The sequence below is a fragment of the Strix aluco genome, chromosome 7, assembly GCF_031877795.1.
Source record: "Strix aluco isolate bStrAlu1 chromosome 7, bStrAlu1.hap1, whole genome shotgun sequence".
Taxonomy (NCBI): domain Eukaryota; kingdom Metazoa; phylum Chordata; class Aves; order Strigiformes; family Strigidae; genus Strix; species Strix aluco.
Window position 1 is genome coordinate 21,525,671 of NC_133937.1, and position 26,223 is coordinate 21,551,893.

Below are 26,223 nucleotides of genomic sequence, written 5' to 3' on the forward strand. Positions count from 1 at the left end.
TAAGCAGCGCTTTCAGCAAGGTGGAGAAGTGTCCCCAAGGGAAGAGGCCACAGGACTGCTACTGGTGCTCAGGTGCTGGGGACCCTTCTGTCCTCACTTACATCTTCTCACCTGGGTTTGTCAGGACAGATGTTGGTTCATACCTGGATGTGTAAGGGGCTGGACCCAGAAGAGTATACAGACAGAGAGGAATATGACAGAGATCTACTTACCATTTCTCCTGATACCAGGTGCAGCATGGCCTGTGTTGTCTAACAGGAGGTGCTGAGCAAAAAAATACAGCCTTGATCTTGTTCCCCTTTGGATGAGAAAATACCTATAGCAATACTGAGACATCTTCCTCACTTAGGACCTTCAGGTCTCTGCTGCCTCCTGGAGACAGGGAAGGGGGGTAGGTCTGACCAGAGCTTTTGCACAAAATCCAGATGCAGGAGGAATCAGTGATGCTTTCACATTTAGTAGAAAATATGTAGATGCTCAGGCAAGTCCAGCGCCTCCTAGAGGAGAATGCAATACTGGAGACCTCAACTCATTTTCAGGCATTCTCTCTCCTTCAGCAAGGTGTGAAATGGAAAGATTGCAAGAGGAGGAACAAGACAAGCACCTCCTCCCCAGAAACTGAGAGCATTTTCATCATCAGAAGAGGTGTGCATTCAGATCAGCTTGAGCATGGAAAGAAGGGGTTTGGGTCCAGGTTGCTGACATGCTGCAGAAATGGGATAGAACTGGCAGCCACCTCCCCCTCCAGACAGATCTCATGGAGATGGAGCACACTTGCTGGAAAACAAGATGGAAGCACCTGGGCTGTCCCAAGGAGGCAGGTGGAGCAGCACTGGTTTGCACAATGACTCCTTGCTCAGCACTGTATTGCTGCTGCACTTCTGGGCACATCCAGGATCAGGCATGCAGGTCCTATAAACATCCCCAGAGAAACGCAGGCCTTGCAAGACTTCAGGTGGGGCACAGCAATATCTACCTGCAAGTGTGGGGATCAACATCCAGAGCAGAGGAAGGTGTTGTCCTGCTGTGGGATATGTTCTAGTCCTTGATTCACTGCTTTTGTTCAGCTGACATGACACTGGGGCTCCTCTGTCCAGCCGACGTTCTGCACTCATCTGTCTAGTGACCACCAATCAAGCTATTGTACTGACCATGATAACAGTCAACAAATTATTCAGTCTGTGGCTGTCAGGTAAGAACTGAACCTGCATTGCTCTGCTGGACAAAAAGTGCTGTAAACAAACAACTGAAAACTCAATACAGTCATATTGCTCTCATGGGTTATTAAATAGGCCCCTTGCTCATTAATGCCAAGAGAATTATAAACCATTTACTTTCTACAACCAAAGCAGTTTGATACTTGCATTTTCCTAGTGTAGAGTGGCATTGTTTTCATTTCTGTTTATAATCAGTTCCACTTTTTGGTTTCCATGTACCAGGGACTTTTTGCATATGATCAGTCCATTGACCCCTCGGGGTCTGCTTACTGCTTCTCTGGGATTTGCAGCTAAGGTAACAAAGGAAAAAACTGTCTCTCTCAATAGGGCAGAACTCCATTTATTTCCCTGGAGAGTGTTAAGGGATGGGATACAAGTCAGAAAAGGCTGAAAAATACTGCTCTTGCATGAGGCTCTCATGTCTGTATTCTCAGCCTTGCCAAGCATACAGAGTTTCAAGTGTGTGTGTGTCTGTGAAAGATGTAGTTCATTATACATACATATATTCATTGTCCATTGACATATTTGTGCAAATTGCATACTCTTCATATAAATTTAGAATTTCAGTCCAAACTGCTGTCTACAAAAGTTCAGTGTGATCTGTTATTGCTCTACACTCACTGAAAGGAAACAGCAGGAATTTTTGCTTTTTAAATTTCCTGGGAGCAGGATAACAACACCTAAGTGCCACTGGGTTGTGTTTGCTGTGTGTTATTCAGTAATTTTACCCAGAAGTGGTTTTATTTTAATGACAGGCCATCTGATCCCAGTCTCATCTGAACACTGGATTTGCAAATATATGTATTTATTATCATCATATTTGAATAAGCATAACGCCTATCCCAAGATTTGAGTCCTTTCAAAGCTGGAGTCTGTAAAGCATATTCATCATGATGAATAGTGTTAACCCCAGCTGTTTTCGTGTGAGAGGCCTGTTTTGGATTCTCCAAGCAATCAGCCACCCTTCCTGCACTAGCAGTTACAATTTCCATAAGGGTCTTTCTAGTTGCAATTCAGGCTCTAAGCAGTTCATAAGTTCATGGGCTTACAGAAAGCAGGGCTATACCTGCCTCTCTTCATAGACAGCAGGGATGGGTTTATTTTTAGCACAAGTATTCCAGAAATACATTCCACCCCTCTTTAGAAATCTGTGGGAGAGACAGACAACTATATACAGGCAGTTTTGCCTACATTAGTGGCTGTGGGTGCCTGAAAACTACTTTTCTACTGTTTTCATCCCAAACTTTTTTTTTTTTGGTGTGTGTGCACCTGTGTTCTCTCTGATGTCTCAGTTCACAGGTGCCATGACTCATGATGCACTAGATCTTTGTGCATAAGTCTTTCCTGGGTACAGGGCATGGGTAACTGTTGGAAGTGTGTAGTTTGGGGCCAGAACTTAGCAGAAGTGCCCTGATGTTTGGCAAGACCAGCATTCAGTTTGGGATGAGTTAGGAGGAGCACTTGAGCACCAAAAGCCTAGACTAGGAATTTAAGAGAGTGGGCTTTGCAAAATCTTCCTGCTGGCATCTAAGGTGAACGATGAACCTCTTCCAGGTGGGGAATTCAAAGCTGAAGGTTGCTTTAGAGAAGGCAGGTCATTGTCTCTCTGAGAACTGGTAAACTTCAGCTGCTCTTGGATGGCAGGGAGGATTAGTTCACCACAAGCCTCCTGGTGCTTGGAGATTCTCAGGCAGCAGATACTACAAGGTTGTTGCCTTGCTTATGCTGTAGCAATGTAATTAGCAGCTCTTTTTAGAATGCAAATGAGCACTGGGCTCATGGAGCCCTGCTCCACCATGGAAGCAGGAGCTGGGCTGTAATTGCAGGAGATTCTGCTCTTCATTTGCTGCAGGCTGTGGCTCAAGTCCAGCACGATGCTGAGCCCTGAGAGAGCCCCATGACTTCAGTAAGGAGCTCTGTGTTCTCAGCATAGCCCAGGATGCAATCCATTGTTTATATCTGCAATATAAAAACTTAGCTTGTTGACTTCATGGCATATTTCCCCTATTATTCAACATCCTATTGCAGTTCACCAAATGAAACCGAGTGCTGGCATGTGCCTCCCAGGAGGGCGGCTGGTTTTGTTTGCTTTGGAAGGATGGTGGAATGGAGTCCTTACTCCAAGAATGCTGGATACATTTGTCCAGCCTTGATGATGAAATGAGCTATTTATGAAAAAGCCTTGGTAGGACAGTAATGTGTTACTCATATGCATACTTTTTACACGGTATTTTTAATGGTGACCTTAATAAACATTTTGACTCCCACCTGTAGATACAAAAATGCAGTGCTTTAAGGTTTGAATCACTGGCAGTAGCGAGCCAATCGCACAGCATTACTTTCTGTATTAGTTATCTCTGAAGCATTACCAAAGGCAAATCTGAATGTAAAAATAGCTGATGACTGTTTGTTTCATCTGTCTGTTACTTGACACCGCATGGTTATTCCAATACGTATGTTTGCCTCTTCCCCACCATGATCTCTGTTTGGTTTCCCCTTGCCTGATAACTATTTAAATACATTTTACTAACTTTGGATTCCTTGCTCACTTCACTTCACCTGGCTGGGCAGGTCTGTAAGGACTCAAGGTTTAGCTCCTCCACTTTTATTGTTTTATTTATTTTTCAGTGGTTGTTTCTATTAAGATAACCATGCTCAGAAGGAGAGTCTGAAACACATAAATAATGGGAAGTGCTAATAGTAAGCAGGCTGCTGTAAAATGTGTTGGGGCTTTGACTTAAGGGAAGAAAGCGCAGCACTGCACTGTCCCTGATCACGAAGCTGGAGCACAGAAGGTAAGGACGAAGCGTATGAGTGTTTTTAAAACAGGGAAATGGTGAAGAATGGTGGTGTCTGAGCATGTGAATTTGTGTGCACTCAAGAATCAGTTGTGTAATTGATCAGATAAAAGAAATCAAACAGCATTTATATCTTTTTTTTCAGTGATTAGGGGTGGAAAGTTCTTTCATTTTGTTCAGCTTTTTTCTGCTCTGAAAAGTGCAGAATTGTCTCTGAAATTCTGTGTGTGGAAAGAGACATACATATAGATTTGTATGCAGTGATTACTGTTTATGACATAATTATTTGGTAAAGGGGTATGATCTTTTAAAAAGACCACTAAATTGCCATGAAACTCCATTTAATTGTCCTGCACATTGTGCTGTAAGCAACTTTAAGCAAATATACATTGATTTTATTTTCCAGATGATTTCCTGCCTACAGATAAGATACTCATATAAACTTTAGTGATTTGTATAGGGGTTTGAAGGCATTTTTATTTCTTTTTTTGGAACAAATAGGAAGAGAATAATTTAAATATTTTATAGAGAGCAATTAGTATGCTACAGAGCCTGAAAAAGTAAAATAGTTCAAATACCTAGGCAGTGCTAAGAGGCCACTATAAATGACTGTGACTATGACTTGTATCCAATTTTAATCAGTGGAAAATTTCTTAAATGGCATAAGCTTTTCTGATTCCAGTTGTTGCAGAACCTCTTAATCTGCCATCCCAAGGAACAGCATTTTATTAGCCTAGCTGCAGAACTCAGCAGCAAATAAGAACAGAAATAATTAAAATTGAGCTTGAGAAGCCAAACTGCTTATGCCTTTTTAAATGGTCTGTGAGCAGGCAATTCAATTAAATCTGAAGAGGGAAAGGTTTTCCAGTAGCAGGTCAAAGTGACCAGTTCACACTGACTTTGTATGGTATTAGCTAGAGGGTTCCTCACTAGTCCTCTGCCATTGCTGGGAGGGAGGCTGGAGAGAAGGAAAAGTGAGAAGAGATAAGAAGGAGAAATAAGCTTTCTGGACAGGATCAACATCCATGGCTATTTTCCTTCACTTCTTCAAGAAATTGACCACGTAAAAAGCAAATGCCCTCTGTTAAATTCTTGAAGGATAAGGCCTGTGGAGAATATTAATAAATAAAAGATTCCCAGTATATTGGAGCCTCAAAACAATTAAATTTCTCCATCCTCTCATGCTTGTCATTAGGAGGTATTTCCATACATATTCACAACTTAGTTACTAAAACAGTTGTAACAGGCACTCACCCTCACCAGTGAACTTGAAGGCCACAGCTGGGTAGAGGTATGCAGGTATAATTGCATCCCTGCACCGCAAACCAAAAGCACATGGACATTTCACTCTGTAGCTTCTTTTTCCTACCTGCTTCTCTGAAATGTTTGTCTTGTCTGTACTTGCACTACTAGACCTGTGCAAAAGGCCCATGAAAATGTAAATCACTCCAAGAACAGGAAAAAAGCCAACTAACCCCATGAGCCAGGTTGGGAGAAAGTGCCACTCATCTGTATCAGTCTTTGCTTTCTTTAGTCTAGCTGAATTTACACACACAGAAAGTTGCTGGCAGAGGCAAATTCTGCAAGTGGTTTTTAGCTGCAGGCTTCACTGTGCTGGCTTGCCTGCAGCCGGGGTGCTGGGTCACACAGAACTTTGTCTACTATAAGTGAGCGGGTGAGTCCATTGCTTTTAGAGCTAGCATACATTGCTTGAGGCAGTGTTGCATTTTGGGACCTGTGGTCTGTGAGCCAGCTGACAGGTGTGTGGGAAAAGGGACAATAGCGGGGGCTGCATGTGTGCACTGATAGAGGAACTTTACCCTTGAGAAAAGCTTGTCCCTCTTCAATCGAGCCTGCATATGTTTTTGGGTGGGACAGTCACTGCTTATATGTACATATCATGTGTGTATTAAGCTCAGTGTTTTGTGACTGTGTTGCTTCTTGACAGGTTTTTATGGCTTTCAAGTGTGTATGGTTGGAGAGACTGCCACCAAGACCGCTGTCCCTTAGCAGTCCCAGAGAAACTGAGGCAGCATTGAAGTCATAAGAGGACAACCCTTCCCCAGAAGTAAAGTTTCCCTCTCCCTTGGGTTCCCCTCCAAAATGATCCTCTTTAGACAGGCATAGAAAGCAGATATTTAATTATAGTCCTAGGTTTCTCTATCATCCATCTCCTGTGCTTGCAAATAATGATACACAAGAAGGCATTATCTAGTAATGATTAATTTAAATCCTCTGGTAACAGTCAGACCAATCTTCTTATGAGCCAAGCAAGTCAAATAGTGATGCATCTTTATTTTCAGTCTCTCACATATCTACATCCCAGTAGCTTCAGGGATGCTTTTCCTGTTGCTTACTCACTATGTCTGGGGCTGTTTTGGGAACTGTGATAGGGCTGTGACAGTCAGGTACATGAAGGCCACCTAACTCATACTTTCCACTTGGAAAAGATTGAGGTGAAAATCCCTGAAATTTTTTTAAGTGTCTAAAAGAGGTACATGTGGTTAACATTTGGCTACACCTTAACATGCGGAGTCAGCAAACGGCAGTATCTGGTGGTTTACGGATATTGCAGATCCTCAGTCTCAGGTGTGCCTCTGTCTATCACCTTTACCTGGATCAGGCATAAGCTGTCATACCTTAAGGTCAGCTTGGCTTGCCTGTCAGCTTCACTGTAGTCCCTTGTACAATTCTGCACACTTCTGATGGCTTCTGTTCTGTTGAAATGTATTTCAGGTGTGTCCCTGTCCTCATCCTTTGCATGTTTCAAAGCACAGGGCTCCATTGTGCAGAAATTGGTGTAAGCACCCAGAACTGTCTGGGATGTTGGTGCAGAGGCAACAACATGTTCAGAGGGAACTGGATCCTGCAAGCCACATCCAGGGTTTGTGCTGGGGCAGTGGGGCAACGTTCCTGGTCATGATGTTGTTCACTGAGACTCTGTTTTGACTGATCTGCTTTGAAGTAGTGACATTAGGACTTAGTCTGTTTCCCCAAAACTGAGAAATTATTCTTTGACTAGGCTTGTGAATGAATGAAGCCATAGACAGGTAGCTAGAATTGACACTTGGGGTGTGGGGGAGAATTGAGGAGAAGGGCTGGGGAAGAAGTGGCTGGTAACAGCACTGGGCTGCCAGTGATGCTATTGGTGGCCTGCAGTGTTCTTCAGACAGTCTGGATGGTCTCAAAAAGCACTGTGATGACAGCATTGCTGAGGTTGCTGAGGTGCTGATTTAGCCAGAGTCATTGGCCTGTCTCTTAGGGAACAAGTGTGGATTCTGTTTAAAACTCTTACTTTCCTTTCTGTCTTTTGCATATATCCTTTACAGAATAATCACAAGAAATGCCTTAGCATGTGCATTAACTGTAAAAGAATGAGGAATTGCCTTGGGGACCCACCGTTAAATCATAACAATGAATCAATCTCTGAATAGGAAGAGGAAGTCTGCATTTCCCAGGAAAAAAAATTAAATCCTGTTGCACAGTGAAAAGGGCACTGGAAGGAGCTTCCCTCTTGCTCAGGACAAGACCACTGTTTGGCTTTTGCTCCTCAAACGGAGGAAAATAATATGGCCTCCAGAGATAATACCTGGAGGCAAGGGTGGGTGGGCTCTCCCTGCCCTGTCAAAGTTGTCCCATAGGTGGATAGCTGTCCCATGGCCACCTTCCAGATAGTAGGCAGGAGTAAAGCAAGCCACAGCTTTTGTCCTTCAACTGAAATGGCTCTGTTACGATCACAAATGATTGAGGAGCAGTTTGTCATCAGAGGAAAGATGTTATGTGAATGGATGGTTGTGTGCTTGAGTCATATGCTCTGGCATGTATATAAGCATGTATTTCCCTCCCTGCCACACTGCTTACTCAGGAACTGAGTTCTTTTGACTGCACTTGAAAGCTGTAGCAAGGTGTAAGTAAGAAATAACTCTATTCCTGCAGCCTGAGCCAGAAAACTTTGAAAACCAAAACCTCCACCTTCTCTTACCCTCTCTGGTACATCAGGTATTTCAGGGTATTGCATGACCCTAAATCCTGTGGAATTCAGTGGGTGAGAAAACCACTTAGAATTTGAAACAATTTTGAACCTAGCATGTACAAATGGCTTGAATTCTTCTCTTTGTAGAAAACAGATTCAGCAAAATCCTTGTCCAAACCCTGGAAATATCCAGAAGATATAAAGGAAAGGAGCAGGTGAAACTACCAGTAAAAGAATAGTGCTTGTTTTCTGCAAGCTTGTTATTTCCTGAGACTGTATCCTGTGTGAGTGGGTGTGGGTCAGACTCTCCTTGTCAAGAAGCTTATATGGTGTAAGTGTAAACTTGACAGTGCAGATGGTATCGGTGTGCTGAGGCTGATGAGGAGGGCAGTGTAAGTGGGGTATGGTTTCAGATTCCCCAGCCTGGAAAGAGAAGTGAGCCATGACTTGTTACTAGCTGCAGATTTCCTTGTGTAGGTCACAGAGGAGAATACACCTGCTTCCCTCTTGTGTCTAACATATTTGCTGGTACCATTACATTTTTCCCATGACAGGGGCTAGTACTGTCTGGCATACTCCTTTACAAGGCATCCAAGCCATTACATTTATTTTCTTGTCCATCTATTTTTCTTCCCTTCCCCCTTTGTCATCTCCCTTCTCTAGCCATTGCGATGCTGTGGTACTCTACAACTTTCCCTCTACTGTGGGAAAATCTCCTTTCTCCCACTCAGGAAGTGAAACCTCTGAAGCTTTCATCCTCTAAACCTTGCTTGAGACTGAATGAAAGGAGATGAATACCTGTCTCATCAGCCAAAATCGTGTCAGTGCTCAGTGAGGGGGCCGTACCAACGCAGTGTCAGTTGTCACCTTGAACTAGTGAGGAAGGCTTGAGTCTTTGTGATCTTGGAGAGATATAGGTATCAAGCACCTGAGGCAGAGCTGAGATCTTTGCAGTAAGTCAGTCACCTGCAAATCTGGATGGATTTCACTATACAATGTAATGCCAAGCTACAGCTCCATACTCAGTTGAGGTTTTTTACAGAGGCTTGTGGTAAAGTACCAAGCCCTATGAAGGGCAGTGGGAAGGCACATTTTTGCCTTAACTGACAAAGGTTAAGTTCTTCTTTTGTGATTCAGAAAACATAGATTTCGTTCCCTGCCCTGCCATAGATGCCCTGTTTGATCTTTGCAAATCAGTCAGTTGAGGCTGAGCCTTAGCTGCTGTTCTGTAAATGAGACAGAAATCCTGATTGCAGTGGAAGAGTTTGTAAGGATAAATAGCCACGAGGTGTTCATGTACCATATTACTGGAGAGCTGTATAAATATCTCAGTGTATAATGACTGACCTGGTTACAGACAGTGGCCTTTTCCAGTCAGACATTTAATGCCAAGAAATGCACTGTTTGGGTTCAGTTGCTTAAATGTCACTTGTCTGTGCTGACTTCAGGTCATGGGAGGAGCACCATCCCTTTGCCTTGTGATTCTTGTAGACATGTGCTGTTTGTCAAGTGCTGCACCTGCCCCCTTTGCCTGTGTTAGTCATGCACTCTGCGTCTTTGACTTCCTCCATCATGTCTGCATGTTACTGACTCTTCAAAGGCAGTGAATAGGGCTCAGGTAGTGGAAGAAGTGAGCAGGAGTTGCAATAAAGCCTCAGTCCAAATACAACCCTTTCTGAGAAACATCTCATTCTTCCAGACTTGACAGGCCTCTTGGCAGGATGGGGCATTTGGAGGACATTGGGAAAGGCAGTATGGAGACCATCTGGAAATAACTGTTGGGTCTTTGCCATTGAACCAGAAAGGGAAAGGTAGAGAGTCTTGCCATGATTCTCCATAGCTGTTGCAAGCAGTCTCTGTGCCTCCAATTTTTCTTCATGTGAGGTCTTCATCTCCCAGTGCTTGAAGCTTTGTGGTCTGAGCTGAAGAGGTAAGCATTCCAGCTGGGGCCTGGAGGTTCACGTCCTTTGGGGAAAGGATGCAGTGCAGGATACATAACACATGATCATTAGCTAGATACACTCCCTCCCTCCATTCATGTTTCCACCAGGTTCCACTGACCTTCCTTGAGCTGTGAGTCTGGTGAGACCCTGGTTCCAGCTCCCATGGCAACAGATGCACCAGCTTCAGCAGAGCTCATTGGGAGAAAAATACTTCAGCTGTCTTTTCTTCAGAAAAAAATGGTTTGACTAAACAAATAAAATCACAATCATATTCATTTTAATGACATTTCCCCTAGAAAGATAATTGGAAATTATTTTTTTGATCATTTGGAATATTTACTTAGGGAAATTTCAAAACAAGATCACACTCTGTTGCAATACCATCAGAGTATTGTTTCATGTAGAAAATAAAATGAAAAGTTTCAGTTAATGTTAAATAGCATACACCCTCTCTGACTTAAGGACAGTAATAATATACTATTTTAACTATTATGGTATATATTACATGCTACTTCTCATGGCCTATAGTGTAAAAATAGTGAAATAATCTGAAATATAAATTTCAAAATTTCATTCAGAATTTAAAAAAATCTTTTCAATTTAATTTTTCTTCAGAATCTTTATTCCATGTGAAATTTCAAAAACAATCTAAATGAGAACATCCTCCCATCACACACACACAAACACATTTCCAAAAGATGATATTGTCCACAGGATGGCAATTCAGATTGGCAGCCAGCTTTGCTGGTCCAGTCTGGGACTGCACATCTACCACACCACTCTTAGGTCTAGATATTCTAGTGAATATTGCAGAAAAGATCAAAATTACTTTGTCCCAAATGCACTGCTATTGTCAGTGGTGAGTGATACAGGTTAGAAAATCATAACTGTGCAGAGGACATCATTTGGTGGCATAGCAAAGTGGTATCAGTTCAAAAATCCCTTTCCTTCACATGTTGGTCTGAATGCCACATGGTGGTGAGGTTTGGCTCTTCAGAGATGTTGGATTTCACTTTACTGTGGTTACAGTTACTTATGTAGCCTTCTGGATAGTGCACCAGTGTCAGCTTAGGAAGTAGATGTATTTAGAGTCACCAATTCTGTTCTCAGTTATTCTACTGACGTCAGTAAAATGACTCTAGATTTATACCAGTGTAACTGAGAACAGAAGTTGGCCCAAAGTCAAGAACAGTCTCTCCTCTTCGCTGGCCCAGGACAAGCTGTTCGACACACAATTACTGGGCCAAATCATCAAGGGGAATGGACCCAGTCTACACTGGTTTGGTTCAGACACATGGTTCCTTCACCTTGCCTCACCAGTGTAATGATCAAAGATCTGCTGCTGGAATAGCTGAGGTCACCTTGTTCTATGCTAGTCATTTCTGTCAGTGTTTGGGATCTTCACCACAAGGTGGACAGATCCAGTTCTTCACCTCCATCTACTGGAGCAGGTATTTGTATTTGAGGAAAGTGGTTCCCCTTTCCCCAAGCAGGAGAATTCATTTTGGCTGCCTTTTATGACCACAAAGCATAGATGAACGTGATCTTGTTGGATAAGGGAAGTGGAGGCTCATGCTAATAGCTTTCATCTTATGGTCATTTTAATCCAGAAGTTGCCTTTCTTGACAGTTCAGGGAAATGTGGCTGGAACACCACCGTCTCTTTTGCCAGGCAGCTCCCCTCCTTGGCGAGGGTATTGCGATCCTCCTGGTCCATGTGCCCTGAGGGCTGCTCAGAGAAGCAGTGTGCCTGGAGTAGTCCAGGCAGCAGGGCAGATCAGAAAGAGCATTTGGCTCCAATGCAGCCCAATATGACCAGCCCACACACCCTTGGCGGTCCAAGAAGCCCAGCACAAGGGACGTTCAGGTATCCTACACCAGACTACAGAGGTTTTTAATTTCTCCTGGACGTCCTTCTGGCTCCTTGTCTCTGGCAGGGACTTACAGGGTGACCTTTAACTCCCTGACACCATTTTGTCTGTTTTCCTAACTGCACAGTGAAGACAGCAGTACTGTGATCATTGACCGACAGCAGCACACTCAGTAGTCATTCACATACTGATCACTGCTTCCATGCAGGATTTTTTGGTGATATCCAAGAGCCAAGAGAGCTCACTGAGCCAAGCACTGCTCAGCCTAGCGAGGAGCTGCCATTGGCTGTGGGAGCATTGTCTCGGCCTGATCACACATAAGCTGAACAGGCCTGTTTCCATCCAGCCCTCTCATCTGATTATGAGCTCCTGTGTATGCCATGAACAAACATGCACCTATGCAAAAAAGTCATCAATTCATTAGGGATACTCCTATTTCCCATGGTAAGAAGCACTATTCATTGTCACGATGAGCCTCTGGAAGCCCAAAGCAGCAGCCTGTGTGCAAGTAGAGCACACCACTGAATAAACCTCAGCCAGCAGTCACCATAGGGCTCTAAGTTTTGCGCTGGAGCTGTGGATGGATGCCATATAGAGCGCACCACATGAAGAAATCAGCTCACAAAGATTAAAAAAACCCACCTTCCCTCCCTCTCCCTTCTCTTCCCATCCTCAAGGGGAATGTAGTGCTGCTGACTTCAGACTGCTATGGAACTCTCAAGGGTGCTGCCAAAATGCCACCACGATGTCTCATGGCACAGCATTTCAGCCAAATACCAGCCCAAGGGGAGTGGAGGAACCAACCGGCCCTTTATATATTGCAGCAGCAGTGATGTCACACTCTCCAGCGAAGTTTGCTGGTTTGCCCAGCTCCTGTCTAGTGAAAAGAGTTGACATTCAGTCTGTGCCAGGCCAGGAATAGTCTCTGTAATTTAACCTCCTCATCACAACTTGCTAGGCACTTAAGAAAGCCTCCTGTTTAAAAGAGAGGGGAGGTTCATTTCTGATTAAGCTCCTTGAAATCTGTACATTCATGCAAGCTTTTTCAGTAGCTCATATCAGATGATGCCTACTGCAAACACTTCACATGTTTCTCAGCATTTCCCAGGCAGTTCCAAACACCCAGCATTGCTTTCCTCTGTCTTGAAAATAGACTAAATCCAGATATCCTTAAGTGTTTGAATTAGGTGAATCCTGACCTAAGATCAAACACTGCACCTTGCTGCAGGCTGCCATGTTTGTCCAAAAAGATAAAGAAATGGGACTTTACCAGGTTATTAAATCAGCCATGAACAGCTTCGTTGTCCAAAGTTCAGAAGTTACTATCATACTTACACAAGGGATAGTTAGATAAGTACAGTGCTGCTGTTTCCACCCAGTCCCAGTAGTGATCTGCACCTTGAACACTTGATGTAGATACAGCTTTTCCGGCTTGAAACATTACACTGTCCAAGTACTAGTATTATAGCCAGGCAAGACAAGGATCTTCACAACGGTTTCAGAGGCAGTGAGAGTCGCTTCTTTTTTAATCAGTGGCTTTGAGTTGTTTTTGTAACAGTGACTCCATCTAGGAAAATAATTGCTGAGATTACATCATGATCTACATGTTTATTGTTACCCTACTCACTTTTCAGCAAATGTTCTCAGTTTACAAGGGACAAGATGTTTCTTCAGACCTCTGTCCATAAGATCTGAAAGCCAAGCTTCCTCCTAGTTCAGGCACCACTACCAATAAACAGTGATGAACATTGTGCTGCTGGAATTTAGTCAATAGCCCCGTTGATGAGTGAGCCAGAACATAATCACAATCTCCCACGGCTGTGTCAGATTTGCACAGTTAAGAGTGCCACAGAAGCAGTAAAACTGTAATTTAACCTCTGAGCAAAGAGATAACTAAGTACAGATCTCTGCAGTGATGATGCCTTTTTACATCTGGCTGCAACCAGACATAGCATTGGGGTTTTTTTTCTTTGCTTTTACTTTTTTTTTCACTCAGACATCTTAAACAGACCACAAAAAGCTCTGATTGGTAGAGGCTTGTCCCTAAACTAACACTGACAACTGTCCTTCCTCATGTATAGAAGAGCATCCCAATGGGTGAGCCCTTGTTGCCACTTTTGCTAGTGTGTTTTGAATATCATGGGCTGACACAAAAGTTTCGTTAGAGGAAAACCTTGCTTCAGGAAAATCTACTGTATCTACACCTTTGTGCTATTTGCATTACCTCAGGGCCAGGCAGTTCTCCTTGTTGGAAATGGATATATTCTTGCAAAGAGTAAGCAAACTAGCCTGAACCTTGGGGGTCTCCACAGCAAAAGGACAGCAGCGATGCACATTCACCACAGCTGAGCTTTCATTTAGCATCTCCTGCCTCTGGTTCATGCATGGAAGCAAAAATATGTTTTGTTTACTGCCCCTCACCATCAAGCTGTCCACCTTTCCTCTCCTTTATAACAGGGACAGTGTAAAGGATGGACTTTCAAACCTCAGCTGCATTGGTTCCCAGTCCACCAGATTGATGTCTATTCCTGTTGGCAGTAGGAAGTCATATACAGGTGGAGTGGAGGCACACATTTTCCTCTGCAGTCCCTCTGAAAGAGAGGCACAGCAAGGACGTACACAGCAGCAGGGAAGAAATCATCTGGCACAACCCCTCTTTTTAGCCTGAAGACGTCACCCAGCCTTTCCAATGGGCAGACTACCAGGAAACCATTGCTCACTCAGCTGTTAGCCCCTGCTGGTGATACAAGAAAGTGCTGGGGGTTGTGATAGTTGTTTGCTAGGAACCTGACTGCACTCCACGAGCTACCAAACCCTCAAGATATCTGGTTATTATCACTCTGGGATGAATACCTGTCTCTTTTGGTAAGAAAACCAGCAAATCACTCCTAAAATGGTTGTAAAATGTGAATGAACAAATAAATTAATGAATATAGCATGACATAATGACAGATCATGTAAACAAATGTCTCTGTGTTCAAGTTACAGAGTTCACTTAAGATCAAAAAATGCTGAAGGTTGGAAACATCCTTGGACACTACTTCTGTCAAATCTACATCACTGGACTATTTCTACCTCCTCACTAAAGATGATCAGAAATGAAGCCAAATACAAACATGAGAGGGAGTTCTGAAGATAAGCAAAATTATATGGCAGGTATGTACCTGTACTGCCCACTCATATAACAGTTAAGAATCAAATCCAAGAGTGGAATAACCTTTCATTTGTCTTCTCTTTTTTTCTTGCTACATTATACACAAAAATGTATGTGCAGTGTGGGGAGTGAAACTCACTTTTGAAAAATCTTTGTATAAAATAAAATGGAGAAGCTCTATTAAACTCATTTTATTTCTCGTGTAAATCTATTGTAGTTCTGCATAAGTCATTGGAATTGTATGGCTGGAAGGACAGAATCAAGATTCACTGTGATACTTTTAGTCTAAAAATAGGCTGGCTGAGGGTTTTTTTAATAGAAAAGGAGGGTGAGGAGTGTTTTCATTTGAAGAAACAACTGAGCCTGAGTAATTCAGCTGATTAAGCCCAGTTACTCTGACTTTTTGTACTTTGACCAGCACTGAGTCATCACAGGGGAAAACATGCCCTTTCCAAGAGTTTCACTAAGATGGGCCAAAGGTGAAATCATGGATTCGGACAGCTGGAGGGGCTGAAATCTGGATCTGGATTTTGTTGTTCAGTTCTACAGTGGATTCAGGCTTGAGATGGAGACAGCTTCAGGCTTGAGATGGAGACAGCTTCCATCTCAAGCTTGTAGAAGCTGCTGTAGATGTGAACTGTGGTGTTTCAGCTCATCACAAGTTCATGATGCAATTGTACTAGGAAATGGAGATACAGATCAGACTTTAAGAAGTAGGTTTTAGCTAGCTCTTGAATATGCTTTTAAATTGAGTCTCACTGTAGTTTAGTCAATACCCTGCTTAAGCCCCTGAATGTGAGAATAAGTATCTAAAGAGTTTGCAGAGCAAACTTTAAAGAGTTTTAGTGTATAGATTTCAAGTATAGCTTAAGGGTCTATTTTGCTTTTGCTTGTTCCATCCAAAGATTCCCCCATCCTGTCTTCAGACTGATGTGGAGATAGACAAAAACCACAATGCTGTGGGCCCTGACTGTGCATCGTAACCAGGGATTAATGGAAGGCTGTGTATTTTATAATTGTGTTGAATGGGTTACCGTTTGCTCTCAGCAATTCTGGAACTGAAACCAAATGTTCCCTGTGCTCCTTTAGTGGGTCTGCTAGAGTCCCCTAGGCACTCCTGCCTTCTGCTGGCTAAGCTGATATTAGCAGCCTCTCACTTTCAATATACCAACCAAACCCTATCTGGATATGAGTGGCTAAAGGAATTTACCCCAGCAATATTTGCTTGGAACATGCTAATGGACAGTAAATCCTCTTTACCTGTGGTGCCATTCTGCTTTCTCAAACAAGGGTCCAACTCACGGTAATTGTCACAGCAAAGCTTCAGCCTGATACAAGCAGGTTCTATAGACTTCATTTTCCACAGTCATGAGCTAACAGATGAGTGAGAATAGAATCTTCTATAATAACTTTATTTTTCACAAAATATTTTAAATTATAATCATGATGTCTTGCCAACTAGGTTTTATCAACTTTTCTTTCATTTTGGACATCGTGTGCAATGATATACCCAGTGACATTCTTTTTTTAAGTAAGATTTCTCCCTTTCTATTACTACTTCTTCCTGGCCAAAAAATGGCTAACCTTCGCTAAATACATGCACAGCACTTGGAAGCATTTATGGTTGGAGGTATGGAAAGGGAAGCACTTGAAATTTGGCTCTTATATCCTTGTTTAAGAGCCCAAGTAAAGAATCTGAAGTGAAACCACTTTTTTTTAATGGCACTTTCCAGAAATTAAACTATCTACCATGAGCTAATTGAATTGACCAAAATAACAATTATTTTTCATGTATTGCTAGCACCTTGTTTAGAGTATATGTAGGAGCAAATTAGTCAGTGACTAATATATCTGGAATATGCTCTCTGTCTGATAGTGTTGATACAGAAAAATGATAATTTATAATTTTTGGCTTTGCAGAGAAGAAAGTTTCCTTCAGCTATTCCGTAAGATGAATTGATGTGCAACAGCACCATCTGGAAGAATTGCTTTGTGCTTGTGAATTGCAAACAGCTGAAACCACCCAACACAGTTATCTGCCTATTTGACACCTGAAATTAATCCTTTGGATAATTCATTCATGACTCCTATGAACAATGCAGGGAAATAAGAAACATACAGAAGGACATAGTGACTCCTCAAGTATTGGGAGTCTCCTGGATGACACAGACAGAGAGGTGAGCAGCCTCACAGACCGGGCTTTCAAAAGTTTGTGTGTGGCAGAACTTGAAGACTCTTACAATGAACCAGATCTTGCCATTTCACCTGACTTTGCCCTCCAGTTCTCTGCTAAATTTCACCCAGGGACGTTAAACCATGCAATCAAGAAAAGCAATGTCTGTAACAAGCTAACAGCAAGAAACAATGAACATACAATATGGGCTTCCACATTCCAGCAGCTACCAAAGTGTGTTCCAGAGGAGAAAAGGATTGCTAAAAATAACACCTTTGCCACAGAAAGGAAAAATCTGAATTTGCCAGTCCCTGGTCCAAGGAACAGTAAACATGTTTCGAAAGTGTCCTCACTGATTAAGACATTTGATAAGACAGCAGACCAAGGGTCAGGAGGTTCCCTGATAGCCATTAAGCAGCCCATTAAGAATAGCTTTCAAAAATGGAAATTAAGTCGTGGAAATGATATGGCTTGGTGGGATGACACAGACATTTTAAGCATCCAGAAGGAACTTTCTGAATTTTCTGAGGCTAGTCAAGGTAGCCACTGTCTCAGTGGCAAACATGAGCCACAGAAAAGATCTAATAAAATAGACCTGAGTTATTGTGGCTCTGATGGTTATTATCCTGTGCTGATTGAGATGTCAAAAGTAGCCAAGTCAAATTTTTCCCGTTCTTCTAAAAAGGCTTTAAAAAACAGAAGTGTGAAAGTTAATGAGCCAGCAAAAAGAGGTAATTTTCTTCACAGTGAGAATAGTGCTTTTGAATCATGGAATATTCATCACAAAAAACTGACTGAAAAGGACAAATTTGTTGATATAAAAATGAAAAAGGAAGGTCTTACATACCTGGAAGAAGCACCGTTTATTAAAGGATCCCACACATGTGAACGTCAGTTGCCACCTGTCAAAACCACTGTTGCTAAGAAGCAGGAGAAAGATTTTCAGATGAAGCCAACTCCACCAGAAGCTGCTTTCAGCATCCCTCTCCAAACTATATGTGTACCTCAGGGCCCCTTCCCTTCAGAAACCGAATTTCCTGCTGCTCTTCCTCCTGCACCCCCTGCTAGGGTACATGTGCACCAGGGTCCTCCTCGGCCACCCCCTGTCCCCCAGGTACTTCCTCCTCCACTCCCCACCCAGCAGGGCCATCCACCAACACCCCCAATCCCTGAAGCCCCTCCTATGCCACCACCCCCAATTCCAGCTCAACTTTCCCCTCCTGCCTTGTCCCAGGCCTCTGTCTCACCTCAGTCCACATCCTACAGGATGGTTTCACCCTCAGCTATGTCCCAGGCACCCAATCCATCTCCACCAAGACCCCTGGCCACCTTAACTGAAGGGGAGGCTGTTAGTCCCCAGCTGGGTAATACCTGTCCACCCTGGAGGAGACAGAGGGCTACAAAAGAGGCAACAGAGAAGAGACAAACTTCAAAGGAGAAGTTCACAGCCAGTAATGAGACGTGTTCATTGTCTAAAAAGGCAACTGGTGCCAAGCCTGATATGGATGTGACTCCTCTGGCTAAACAGGTAAACTCCCCTGGATCGATCAGTCCCTCTTTCAACATCACCGAACTCTTAACACCCATCATACCACCAAAACAGGAGATGGATGCTGTTGAAAGTGAGTTGATCCCACTGACACCTCCTCCCACTGAGAGCACAGCATCAAGAGACCATGAGGGGAGTGCATTTGGTGACTACACATCTCGGGATAGTTACAAATCGAAAGCATCAAGTCTGTTATTCAACTTGAAGGATGTGCGTAAACGTGTTAAAAGCATTTATACTCCTTCTCCCCTGTTAAGGGCCTTGGAGGAGAAAAATAAAACTAGGGAGAATATACAAGAGAGTACAAAAACGAATGCCACAGTCCTGACTTTACAAGAAAAAAGTAACAAAAATATTTCAGAGGAAGATGAATCAAGTGATATAACCTCCATATTGTCTGGCAGTGTTCACAGAAAGGACAATAAAGTTGATTTAACTGGACACTTTACAGACAATTACCTGACTTTAAGTTCACCCCAGACAACAGCAGACCTTTTATTTTACCAAACTGGAGACAACTTGCAGCAAGACAATTCAAAACACAAAGATCTGGTTAAAAACACAAGGGATAATGAAAACTTGCCTTTGTTTAGACATGAATCAAGTGAACCTGATTTAAGAAAACATGTGCAGTATCCAGCACTGAAACCATTCAGTAGAGACAATGCAGCTGGGCAGCCCATGCAAAGTCCGAGTGTCCAGGGTGAGGAAAATGAGAGACAGGCTGCTATTCAGAATGAAAATTTTACCTTCAAAACACTCCCAAACCAACACTCACCAGCAGAGGATGTGCCTCACAGTGACACCCAAACCAATGTGGTGGTACTTGGCCATGAAGCCCAAGGCAAAAGAAGCTCTAGTTCTTCGGAGCAATCTTTCGTCTCCACAGTAGAGCAGCCACTTCAGGAGGAGCCGTTTCCACCAGTGCCCCTGATGCAGAAGGCATGCCTGCAGGAAAGCCAGAGGACTAAGAGCGAAATAGGTGCAGACAGTAACAAAAGCCACAAGGAGAGAGGGAAAGATGTTGGGGAAGATGAACTGGAATATTATGCTTGTATTATCTCTGGTACTGGTGCAGCAGAGAAGAGGGAGGGGAAGGTTACTGGGAATGAACAGAGGAGCTTGATGAAAGAGAAACTAAGTAGAGAGAAAAGGGAAGAGACCAACAGCATGGATTCTTCTTCTGACGGTATGAGGGAGATGTCTATCCCCAGGTCTGAAGAACCACAAACACCACCATCTTCAAGCTCAACCAAACCCAGTCTTTTTATGATTAAAGATAACACATTCAGATCACCTCAGGTAATAAGGGCTGTCAAGCTGCCACTGTTCAGGTCGTTTTCCCTGGATGATACAGTGAGCAGCAGTTATAAGGAAATGGAAAGTAGGTTGATGCCCCCAACGGAGCACAAGAAGCAGCACCAAAACATGTTGCATGCCCAGGAGGTAGGCTGGTTGGCATCAAGGCGCAGAGGGCAGCAGAATGTGAGAGATGGAACAACTGACAGAGGGAAAGAGGCCAGTGAGCCTGGGTCTGCTTCAACAGCACTGGATCCCAGTCTTCTGGAAGATAGAGAGAGCTTTTCATTAGGGAAGCTGATGGAAGAAGATGGAGAGACTTGTGCTTTATTAAATAAAGTTGAGAAAAAGAATGAGGAAAGTGTCTGCAGAAGGAAAGAGAAGCCCCAGACTAGGAAGACAAGACACAGCTTAACACAGCCAAATTTAGGTCTGGAAAGTGACCAAGCACAAAACAATCCCAGCTATCCCACAGAAAGAAAGACAAATTACTTTAAGAATCGTCATTTATCTAATCGCAGAGGTGGCTCTTGTGCAAAAAAAATAATCACTAGGGAGACAACTTCCCCTGTGACTGGCTTCATATCAGAGGACCACACATATTCTCCTGTATCCCATGAAGCTTTAGAGGACATCCTACATACAGAAGGTGCACCGGTTTTGTTAGACAGTCATGTATGCTCGTCTGTTACAAATCCCAGGTCAGGCAGCATGATGCACTCTCTTGCTGTCAGTTCGTCGTCAGACAAACCAACAATTTCTGGCCTTAGAGAGACAGAGGATGTTACAAACCCTGCCTTGCTGAACATGGCATTAAAGAACCAAGCTGATATGTCTTCAGAAGAGATACTTGATTTAGCACGGAGGAATCTGCTTTCTGATTCTGGAGGGGAAGCTGAGAGACTGGAGCCCAGGGGACTTGGGGAGAGAGCAGCAGGCAAGCCTCCTGCTGTGCCACCAAAAACAGAAAAGGCTCTGCGACGGGCCAAAAAACTAGCAAGCAGGAGAAAGAAAATGCAAGAGCAGCAGAAAAAACATCAGACTGAGCATACAGATACTGTAGGGAGAAAGCCTTCTCATTCTGGACAGACATTAGCATCTCCTTCACGCTTGGGATATTCTCATCTTCATCCTGCTCCTCACTCAACTTCTACTCCCACAGAAACCAGTACAGGAAGACCCAGTGGTACATCAGCAGTAAGCCCTTCACCCTCTTCAACCCAGCGTAAACTCCTCCAAGACCCTGACTCTGGTCAATACTATGTAGTTGATTTACCAGCTGAAGTTAATTTAAAGACATTTTATGACCCAGAAACTGGCAAATATGTTCAAGTCTCAGTCCCTTCCTCAGAAGGGAACTTAGACCAGCCCCCCTCCTCAGAAATTATGAATTCTCCCTATGTCTCCTATCCTAGAGTGCTGCCTTTACCAGCTTCATCTGTAGCAGTGCTAAAGTCACCTTCTCAGCTCTCTGAACCTACCGAGTTAATGCCAGCTGTACCAGAACCAGCTGAACTACCTGAAGATGGTCAACAGGACCACAGGTACAGTGAAGCTGTGGATACTCAGCCCTATATTGAACCCACCTCTTACTCCTACAGTCAAGACACTGAAGAAACTCAAGTTCATGTAGGAAAGGACATGAGTCCAACCCCAAATACTGACATAGTGTCCCTCACTGATTTAGACGATTTTGCTGCTGAAGGAGTATCTTGAAAACTGAAGTAACAAAATACACCAGATAGTGTTTTTAAGAACTGTCTGGACAGACACATACACATGAAAGCACATGCAGATTTGATGTTTGTACAACACTTTATGTCTGAATCTCATTGTGGTTTGGGTGGGAAGGAAAATGAAAGCTGACCACATTGAAAGATGCAAGGTGACGATCACTCTGAAGAAGACTGAAATTGAGTAAGCACCAAATTATCAGTGAGATGAAGGGGCAATGCCAGCTAAACAAATAAATATGACAGTATGAAGCCACTGCTTGCTGCTGCTGCTGCTTTGCCATTATGGTGGCTGGGATTGCCAAAGCAAGTGTCCTTTTGCCCAGATGTGTTGCATGATATATGACACAAAGTAAAACCTATGAGACCATCTTATCCATCCTATGAGACTTAGGACAGATGCTGCATCTACTGAACTTTCCTCACTCACTGCCTTTGAACTATATCAACAGGTAGAAAGCATATGGCTTACAAGTATGCCATAAACCCAAGATTCATTTTCTGCACACATTGATTGCCCAGATGTAATTGACAAGAAGATTGTACACTGGATGCACAATACAACAGCCCTGTCAAAAAAGCTTTAAACAACCAGAATACAGTTGCAGCTGCTCTAGACTTCTCATATACTTTTGCAGCATCCTCTAATATGCTGCTGAATTCTGTATACTTCTTGATAATCTCCAGATAAGTTCCCCTAGAGTCAGGGGTTATTTATAATGCAGCTTAAAAATTCAACTCATCTTGATACTTGGCCTAAAATATTTTGGTAAGGAGCAAAGTTGAATGAAATCCCATGACAGTATTTAATTTTTTGTTACGATGAGAAGATCTTTGGTTATTATAATTGAAATGCATGTTGTTTTGTTTTGTCTTCAGGCTCCCACTGAAATACAGCAATAACTTTTAAAATCTGAAAAACATACCTATTTTGGTCTTGTGAACTCTGTGATCTTTTTTTTAAAAAAGGGTATAAAACATCCAAAGTATTCATTTCCATAAAAGTATTTCTTCGAATTATCACTTTTCTTTGAAAGATCTGTATCAAAATATCACTCATCCTTGTGTAAGCTCTTCTTTATCATCATAGATAATGAGACAACCTTGGTTTAAAGGTGGAAAAATTGAATATAATGTGCCTGCTTATAAATATCTATATTTGGAGTATTGGTTTACTTTTTCTTGTCTCATTTTCATAGTTTTCCCCAATTAAAACTGAAGTGCAGGAGCTCTAAGGTAGAACTATACCAGTGACTATCAGCCTGATTCACATCTTAGGCTATTTTTGCAGGATTGTTTTCAGTTAAGCTAACTCCTGAAAAGAAAGGGAAGCATCAGGCCTTTTGTTAATAAATACAGTGTGGAGATGGGACACGGGTAGTGCTCCACTCTCCCAGTTTTAATATTTATGATAGAGGTTTTCTTCAGTAAATTCTTAATTTCTCAGGACTGAGGCTGCTCTCAGGGCACAGAACACTTGGTAGTTTGACCCTGTCCCTAACCTGAATGCAGTTCCCAACCTTCCTCCATCCCTGACAAGAGCCATGCATTCAGAACCTGTCCTGGTCCCATCAGGCACTTCCTTTCGCCAGTGCTATTTGCTAAAACATTTCCCTTAGAGGGGCTAGACAGACACTGAGGGCATCTCTTCATTGATTTCAGTGGGGTTTGGATTTCACCTTTTCTAAGGTTCGTTTCACCTGTTATGCAGAGTTGTGTCAGTTTTGCCATTTTGTGATTTGGCAGGGACAGTTACAGCAGAGGTGTGGGGTAGAAGCAGAGAAGCTTGTACTGGTTTGGTGTGGGTTTTGAGCACATTCAACCAAATACCCATATTTGAATAAACATTTATTGTTCAGTCTCCACCCTTGAAAGTTTTCAACACCTGACCAGATAAGGCCCTGAACAACCTAGGCTGCCCTCTGAGCTGACCTTCCTTGAACAGTAGGTTCATCCAGAGACTCCTGAGATCTCTTGCAGCCTGAATTATCCTATGACTTTATACTGCAAATGTTAACATTTTTATACCAACTTTGACTTGGAACTCAGAAAATGCAGTTTCCCCTGGGAAAGGACTCATTTTGAAAGAAATAAAAAAGAATTTGAAAATCAAGAGTGTTCCAGGAACAAGGATCAATTTTCAAGTTTTTAAATTAAGGGAAATATTTTTTGGTTTTTTTGGTCACAAACATTTTTCTAAACTGACATGGTGCCATTCATGTTGCACTTCTCTGTTGCTGTCACTATATACAGCATAATGTCTATCCAGTATAGAGCAGAATGTCATCTACATGTTAAAATATGGATAAATAGATCTATTAAAGTTTTCCAGGGTACATTTAGACAGAACCTACGTAATCTGAAAGTCTAGCAGAGTGCACAAGCCATTTTTTTTTGTTTGATATTACAAATTTAAATGCCCTTAATAGCCACAAGTCAAGAAGTAGGCAGAGTCTCGGAGGACAGGATAAAAGCTTGCTTTCCAAGGGGAGGCTGTGGATACAAAGTATCTGTGCACAGATATAAAATAAATGGTAATTTGATAAGCAAAATATACAGCTGCATTAAAAAAAAAAATCCCTTCTGCTTGGTTAATTGTCATTTGTTTTGTAGATGTTCACACTTCTCCTTGTGCACCCTTTTCTTCAGGGCCTTCTTAAACTCTTACTGTGGAGAATGGGATTCTCCAGTATACTACTTCTAGGTATGAGAGGAAGTCAGAGTGTATTTTTCACTCTGCTGTGAAGGTAAACTGAAATGTGGGCAGCTGAAAAGGAGCCAGTCCTAACTTGGATACCAAATACATTTCAAGTAGGACTTCTTTATTTTGGCCAATCCTTTCTGTTAGCTTAAGGGAGCTGCATTCACAGCAGACTGTGTCTCTAAACATGCACATCCCAAAGGGAGTTTTGACCTAGAGAATATGTAGCTAAATGAAACAAACAGAACTGGGAGTTTTGAAAACAAATATGAAAGTGGCTCTCATCATGCATCCAGAGCTTTCCCTAGAGTTATTTGCCACAAGGAGTGAATGATATTACAAAAGTGTTGCTCCAGGTCCCAGCTTGGTGCTGACTCCATTTGAGTATGAACCCATCAGCAAACCTGTCTGTGGCCTAGACCACGCTGTTGGCCAACTTCTTGCTAGGCCATGGGAGTGTGTATGTACAAACACACACGTGCATGCGCATAAACAACCCTATTTATATGTAAGTATTTTTTTATGTATATAATATACCTATAAAACTTCCATTTGCATATCGATATATAAGATAGCAGTAATGCTTGCGATGGTGAACTCAAGATATTTGTGCGTTAAAAGGAAGCCAAATGACACCTTTTCAAATAACAAACATTTTTCTTTCCTTATTCTTTTCTGTTTCTGTTTGTTGGGAGTTTTTTCCATTGCTGCTGTGGAAAACTAGGACAGAGAGGTCATTATTAGGTAAAGTGACAACTGTGAATTCACCTCTTTCTTTGAAGGAGGGAGGGCTATGGGAAATGTGCAATAGTCACGAAAGCAATTGTAGGAAAGCACTGTTTTGTGGTGCAAACAACAGTGACATTAAATCATAGGTTAAAAAGGTGTTGAGACAAACTAAGCTGAATTCTGCCTTGCCAGCAGACAGTGGTTAGGACTAAAGTACACAGCAGGCTCCTTGCAGGCACAGAAGTACAGCAGGCTGAAGGGAACAGAAGGCCATTGCTTTCACTGCTCCCTTCTCCTGCACGTGGCCTTTTTTGTGTGTTGCATTTCTTGGTGCCCTGAGGCTTGTTTACAGTGGTCATTCTTCCTTGGCAGACATGACTGAGGCAAAACCTGGCTTACCTAGTCTTTAGCTCTAGGGCCAGAACTGCCTCCCTCTAAACCTCCTTCTCCTTCTGGGGCAACTGCAAAACCTTCCAGTCCAGTTGTCACACAGCAGACTTGGACTGCCATCCCTCAGCCTTGACTCTGTCCCAAGAGCTCAAATTTCCTCATGCAAACTGCTGGATTTGTTTTAGAGAGTGCAGTTTAATTGAAATGGCCTGGATGTGTGGATTTTTATTAACTCCTCCTTGGGTGTTCAGTGCCTTCCTACATCTGTCCAAGAAAATGTGTGTCATCAGCATGTTCCATCAATGCAACTGTATTTGCAAATAAGTAATTATTTATTAATTAATAAACAAAATAAATGAGACTTGTTTTACAATACTGGAATGACTTCTAGCCAGATTTTTCATTGTAATTATGTCTCGTTGTAATTTTATCTCCATCTATGTCAGCAGAAAAAGCCGACAACATCGCAGTGTGTGTTTGTTTGTGCATGTGTGTGGTACACAATCAAAAGATCTAAGAGATGAGTGGATGCAGGACTTCCTCCCCCTCCTGAAGAGAGGGAGCAGGAAGCTGGGCAGAAACACCTTTTGGCCCAGGACTCCTGTGATCGTTCCCACCCCTCCCTGCTGTGTGAGGGCAGCGGTCTGGCCAGAGGACCCTGGGGATGTGGTGCCAGCACTCAGTCCAGCAGCAC

General features: G+C 42.7%; 1 protein-coding gene across 3 annotated transcripts; it reads left to right on the top strand.

Moving 5' to 3' along the window:
- The first annotated feature begins 3,764 nt into the window (after window positions 1–3,764).
- On the top strand, window positions 3,765–25,904 carry C7H10orf71 (chromosome 7 C10orf71 homolog). Of its 3 annotated transcripts, XM_074830856.1 has the most exons (4): window positions 3,765–4,012; window positions 14,259–14,666; window positions 14,784–14,957; window positions 16,876–25,904. In XM_074830856.1, exon 4 carries the CDS (start codon window positions 17,052–17,054, stop codon window positions 21,690–21,692), a length of 4,641 nt encoding a protein of 1,546 aa, XP_074686957.1. In that variant the 5' UTR covers window positions 3,765–4,012; window positions 14,259–14,666; window positions 14,784–14,957; window positions 16,876–17,051; the 3' UTR covers window positions 21,693–25,904. The 3 variants fall into 3 exon arrangements, with proteins under 3 accessions (XP_074686957.1, XP_074686955.1, XP_074686956.1); XM_074830854.1 differs by lacking the exon at window positions 14,259–14,666; XM_074830855.1 differs by lacking the exon at window positions 14,259–14,666 and having other exon boundaries at window positions 14,790–14,957.
- Window positions 25,905–26,223: the final 319 nt, after the last annotated feature.

What these genes read in the sequence shown, in the direction of transcription:
- C7H10orf71 (XM_074830856.1), top strand. Translation starts at nt 17,052, where the DNA reads ATGCAGGGAAATAAGAAACATACAGAAGGACATAGTGACTCCTCAAGT.